The sequence below is a fragment of the Coregonus clupeaformis genome, unplaced genomic scaffold (genome assembly GCF_020615455.1).
Source record: "Coregonus clupeaformis isolate EN_2021a unplaced genomic scaffold, ASM2061545v1 scaf0104, whole genome shotgun sequence".
NCBI classification, from domain to species: domain Eukaryota; kingdom Metazoa; phylum Chordata; class Actinopteri; order Salmoniformes; family Salmonidae; genus Coregonus; species Coregonus clupeaformis.
The window spans coordinates 762,716-768,940 of record NW_025533559.1 but is presented as its reverse complement, the minus strand read 5'-3'; the positions used below and the strand labels follow the sequence as shown (position 1 = coordinate 768,940).

Sequence of the window (6,225 nt, the reverse complement as noted above, 5' to 3'; positions counted from 1 at the left end):
GGGAAGCATCTACATCAGGGCTCTCCAACTGGAGAGCTCCAACCCCATTTGTAAATATCCTGATTCATCTTATTAACCAGCTAATTATCAGAATCAGGTACTAGATTAGGGTTGGAGCAAAAACCTACAGGACGGTAGCACTCCAGGAACAGGGTTGGAGAGCCCTGATCTACATAGTGTTTCAGCAGACATTATAAATATTTGACGAAGTCTCTTTAATGCTATATAAACCTCACCTTCTCTAGCGCTGCGTTCTGTTTAGACTTGTACAGGACCTCCCCAACAGCCACGAACACAGACAGCACCAGCCCTGCGGCCAGCACGATGAAGATACCCCCGATGTTCTGCACCCCCCAGAGCGCTAGCCTCCTTATTCTTCTCATCCTCCGGACAGCCGTTCCCCCTCCACCACTTCTCCTTCATCATGTGCAGCTTCCCTTCTTCCTGCAGTTGCAGGATCGCTATGGTGATCTTGTCCGGTATGGAGACCCTGTTGGGGACAGAAAATAAAATGATCAAAAACGATATATACTGAACAGAAATATAAACGCAACATGTAAAGTGTTGGTCCCATGTTTCATGAGCTGAAATAAAATATCCCAGAAATGTTCCATATGCACAAAAAGCTTATTTCTCTCAAATGTTGTGCACAAATTTGCTTACATCGGTGTTCATGAGCATTTTTCCTTTGCCAAGATAATCCATCCATCTGACAGGTGTGGCATATCAAGAAGCTGATTAAACAGCATGATCATCACACAGGTGCACCTTGTGCTGGGGACAATAAAAGGCCACTCTAAAATGTGCAGTTTTGTCACACAACACAATGTCATAGAAGTCTGAAGTTTTTAGGAAGCATGCAATTGGCATGATGACTGCAGGAATGTCCACCAGAGCTGTTGCTAGAGAATTGAATGTTAAGTTTTCTACCATAAACCACCTCCAACGTTGTTTTAGAGAATTTGGCAGTACGTCCAACCGGCCTCACAACCGCAGACCACGTGTAACCACGCCAGCCCAGGACCTCCACATCCTGCTTCTTCACCTGCAGGATCGTCCGAGACCAGCCACCAGGACAGCTGATGAGACTGAGGTGTATTTCTGTCTGTAGTAAAGCCCTTTTGTGGGGAAAAACTCATTCTGATTGGCTGGGCCTGGCTCCCCAGTGGTTGGGCCTGGCTCACAAGTGGGTGGGCCTATGCCCTCCCAGGCCAACCCATGACTGCGCCCCTGCCCAGTCATGTGAAATCCATAGATTAGGGCCTAATGAATTTAATTCAATTGACTGATTTCCTTATATGAACTGTAACTCAGTAAAATCTTTGAAATTGTTGCATGTTGCGTTTATATTTTTGTTCAGTATAAATGAAACATCATAGAGTGAATGAATTTGTTATGAAGTTAATTAATTCAAAGACTATGCATTGTTCATGCTACCTATTATATAGCATGCTATGGCCATGGCGATTTTGTCCCGAACAGAGAGCTTACAGGGACAAAAAGGACAGAAGATCAGAAAATGTAGAACGAAAGAAATAAAAACATTGCATCAGATTGGCTTATTAAGTGAATTAATGTATGTTGACAAATTTCCCCTTTGGGGATCAATAAAGTATTCATCTTATCTTATTTGATCTTAATTCAAAGGTGTTCTGCCCTTCCAAGCAAAAAGGCAGTAACTGCTCATTTGGTCGAAAAATGAGTTAATGTAATTTTGCTACATTAAATACATGCTTAATCATGTGGACAAGTATCCTGCCTCTATTGTATTGTGTTTTGGAGAAAATGGGGGTCATGTTAGCAGTAACTGCATAAGGTTACTGTGAAACCAAGGTAAATAAAAGCCATTATTCTCAGTTCCACGCTATGAGCAGTTACTGCCTTTTTTGCTTGGTATGGCAGTATTTTTCAATGTCTATTTTTTTGCATGCTATGGTGCACAGCAAATTTGCGATCATAATTTTAACACCCAGTGTTAAATTGATCACTTTCTTAGAAATGATGTGACCATCTCAAATAGTGTTAAACTAACACCCAAGAGTGTTGGGTCCCTAACACCGTGGGTGTTGCAAATTCTGACTTACAGTAAATTAAAACTTAATTAGAGCTGATGCTATTACACTTTCTCAGTGTTAGGAAATTAAAACCTGTGGTGTTACAGTAACTACATGTTGGGTGTTGTTTTAACACTGTAGGTTGTAAAAGCCTTATTTGTATATTTATTTCCCAGGTTGCCTTTTCAGTACCAGTACCACCCATAACTAGTAACAGAGACATGATTGTTGCATACGATGGCTTTCAGTCTTAGGCACTAACTTCACCAAGTGAGTGCCTAAGTGAATATTTTATCATACAATTTTTTATTTATTTATGACAACACATTACTTTTCTTGACAATACCATACCCGGGACAGCCTATAGTCTTACCCTAACACAATAGTCTGAAACTCCTGGTTTGCAGGCCACATCAGCAAGTCACATTATGCTGACTTGCGAAGTGTTATATATTGGAATTCAGCCAGAGTTAGGATATCCAACAAATGGAACTTTTATTCACCTGCAATCTGCAGTTAGAATGCCAAGGTAGGGAAGAATGATAAATGAGACTACCTAAACTACCTTAACTTCAACAACAATCTCAATAACGGGTTAATTAAGTTCAGCCATTTACAGATTTGATTAGTTTAGAGAAATGTATATATTTATCTTTGTGTAGTATAAGATAATTTTATCAATCAATGCATATTGAAACAAAAGATATTAAAACAAACTATTCTAAAAAGCAACCTGCAACAAAGCATGCTGGGAAATATGATATTAAGGCCCCTTCCATGTGTTTTTCACTCAGAGAATTAACGGAAATTAACTCATTGCAGTCGAGTAACAATAACGCCATGTGGTGTTGATTCCACCGTGATTCAAATAACAATTCATTTATTCACCGCAAGTGGCGTCAATGTCAATCCCACTGGCGTTAACCCCACTAGAATCAACACTCAGATATAACGCTCACAACACTTTTTACCTCAACACCGAGACGTTTACACCCACAAATTTGCTGTGTGGGCATGGGGACCAACTTGTGGGCGTCTTTAGCGTATGAGCATAACCTGTCATGTTATTGTGGTGTCTTCATAGAAACACTCCCTTCCTCCTATTCATCGCTAATCCTCACAGTGTCTTGGAGATTAGCATCTCGTTCTCAAGCGGGCATTACAACACTACAAGGCGTTGGCGACACTGGGCTTTGTGTTCCGGAGGAGCAGAGCTCCCGTTGATTCTGATGAATTACCACTGTGTGTGTGTGTCATAAATGGTGTACGTAAACAGAGGAGCCCGGTAGGGGGTTCACAGTGTGTGTGTGTCTGTGTGTGTGCATCCATATGCGTGTGTCAACTCCCCAAATCTGCAGACAGTGGGAGAACGCTGGAATTAGCGACAGCGTATTTGGACACAGCGGGAGCCTCGGTGATCGAAGGAAGTGTAATCACTCCAGGGTTACAGAGTAGGACTGCTGCCTCCCTCCCTCTCCCCTCCCTATTCCAGAGCATGACACTACAATGGCCTAGGCAGCTACTACACACACACATAGACATGCACACACACAACAAGAGAGAGGAACACACACACACACAAACACACTCAGTCTCCCTCTAACGCAGTTTAGGCACTCATTCCGAATGGTTAAGGTAAGGGTTAAGATTTGGGATAGGGGCGGCAGGTAGCTTAGTGGTTAAGAGCGTTGTGCCAGTAACCAAAAGGTCGCTGGTTCTAATCCCCGAGCCGACTAGGTGAAAAGTCTGTCGATGTGCCCTTGAGCAAGTCAATTGACCATAATTGCTCATGTAAGTCACTCTGGATAAGAGCGTCTGCTAAATGACAAAAAATTAAAAAATAATAAAAAAACTGTATCCATGACTGAGATCAAACACACAACCTTCTGATACTGAGTCATGGGATTGCACCCATCCCCGTCACGTGGTTAACTTGATCCCAAGGATCCATCCAGTTTTCCGAGTCCCCTGATTCTTCTCAGCTTCAAATGATTCATGATGGCCTAACAAAGCAGAACTCAGATGAATGTTAATAGGATGGGTCCTTGGAGAGGCTGGATGTGGAAACCAGGCCTGGGCTGAATGGCAGAGAATGCTTCCTCTGACACGCCGCACATACGCAATTAACTGACAGATGTTCCGACATAGGAGAGGACATCACTCACTACCGCTACCTGGCCTCAAATATTCATGTGATCACAGTTTAAGTCTATGGGGGGTTGGACACACCTACTCATTCAACGGTTTTTCTTTATTTTTAAAAATTTTTACATTGTAGAATAATAATGAGGACATCAAAACTATAAAATAACACATGGAATCATGTAGTAACCAAAATAGTGTTAAACAAATCAAAATATATTTTATACTTGAGATTCTTCAAATAGCCACCCTTGATGACAGCTTTGCACACTCTTGGCATTCTCTCAACCAGCTTCACCTGGAATGCTTTTCCAACAGTCTTGGAGGAGTTCCCACATATGCTGAGCACTTGTTGGCTGCTTTTCCTTCACTCTGCCATCTGACTTATCCCAAACCATCTCAATTGGGTTGAGGTCGGGGGATTGTGGAGGCCAGGTCATCTGATGCAGAACTCCATCACTCTCCTTCTTGGTAAAATAGCCCTTACACAGACTGGAGGTGTGTTGGGTCATTGTCCTGTTGAAAAACAAATGATTGTCACACCAAGCCCAAACCAGATGGGATGGCGTATCACTGCAGAATGCTGTGGTAGTCATGCTGGTTAAGTGTGCCTTGAATTCTAAATAAATCACAGACAGTGTCACCAGCAAAGCACCCCCACACCATAACACCTCCTCCTCCATGCTTTCAGGTGGGAAATACACATGCAGAGATCATCCATTCACCCACACCGCATCTCACAAAGCCACGGTGGTTGGAACCAAAAATCTCAAATTTGGACTCCAGCCCAAAGGACAAATTTACACTGGTCTAATGTCCATTGCTCGTGTTTCTTGGCCCAAGCAAGTCTCTTCTTATTATTGGTGTACTTTAGTAGTGGTTTCTTTGCAGCAATTCAAAAGTTGATGTTGAGATGTGTCTGGTACTTGAACTCTGTGAAGCATTAATTTGGGCTGCAATTTCTGAGGCTGGTAACTCGAATGAACTTATCCTCTGCAGCAGAGGTAACTCTGGATCTTCCATTCTGGTGGTGGTCCTCATGAGAGCCAGTTTCATCATTGCACTTGATGGTTTTTCCGACTGCACTTGAAGAAACGTTCAAAGTTCTTGAAATTGTCCGTATTGACTGACCTTCATGTCTTAAAGTAATGATGGACTGTCGTTTCTCTTTGCTTATTTGAGCTGTTCTTGCCATAATATGGACTTAGCCCTATTTGGAAAAAAAACTACATCTTCTGTATATCCCCCCTACCTTGTCACAACACAACTGATTGGCTCAAACGTATTAAGAAGGAAAGAAATTCCACAAATTAACTTTTAAGAAGGCACACCTGTTAATTAAAATGCATTTCAAGTGACTCCCTCATGAAGCTGTTTGAGAGAATGCCAAGAGTGTGCAAAGCTGTCATCAAGGCAAAGGGGGACTATTTGACGAATCTCGAATATAAAATATATTTTGATTTGTTTATCACTTTTTTGGTTACTACATGATTCCATATGTGTTAAAACGTCTGTCCAAAGATGTTATAAGAAAATGAGGTGAAGGAATGGTACACTCATCTTTCAAGTAAACTTCCGAAGTGAATGAAGGGAAGTGAATGATCGTGAGACGACACCCCCTTCAAAATTCATACTGCAAACAGATCAAACTCATCTTGTCTCCTCTTATTATATTTGGTTCACGCGGCAAAACAAACTACCCATCAACGGATTGCTTTTGATTTTTAGAAAGTGTTTTACTAAATGATTTATATCAATGGTGAGCCCCCGGGTGATGCGATGAATTGTAAATAGTAAATGCTATTAGCTAATTCATATTGTAGTTTCTGTCAGAGAGTTAGCTAAATAGGACCGCTTGTGTTACATCAATCTTTCCTCAGTTAGCGCTAGGACTAATATAGCCTACATTTTCTGGTTTGGATGATTGTTATGCTGTTGCTACTTCTGTGAATGTCTGAACATTGCATCCAAAATAAACTGGTCACATTCAGGACATAACTTGGTAAGGACTGTGTTTGTGAAAAATGTT

The 6,225-nt window shown here is 41.6% G+C and overlaps 1 protein-coding gene across 2 annotated transcripts in view; it reads right to left on the bottom strand.

The window, feature by feature from the left end:
- Positions 1 to 370: 370 nt before the first annotated feature.
- The window catches only part of LOC121549120 (glutamate receptor ionotropic, kainate 2), a 192,226-nt gene continuing 186,371 nt past the window's right edge, over positions 371 to 6,225 (bottom strand). For both annotated transcript variants that reach the window (XM_041860975.2, XM_041860976.2), the window contains exon 16: positions 371 to 490. In XM_041860975.2, coding sequence (XP_041716909.2) covers positions 462 to 490 — 29 coding nt within the window. In that variant the 3' untranslated portion in view covers positions 371 to 461. The remainder of the gene's footprint in view (positions 491 to 6,225) is intronic.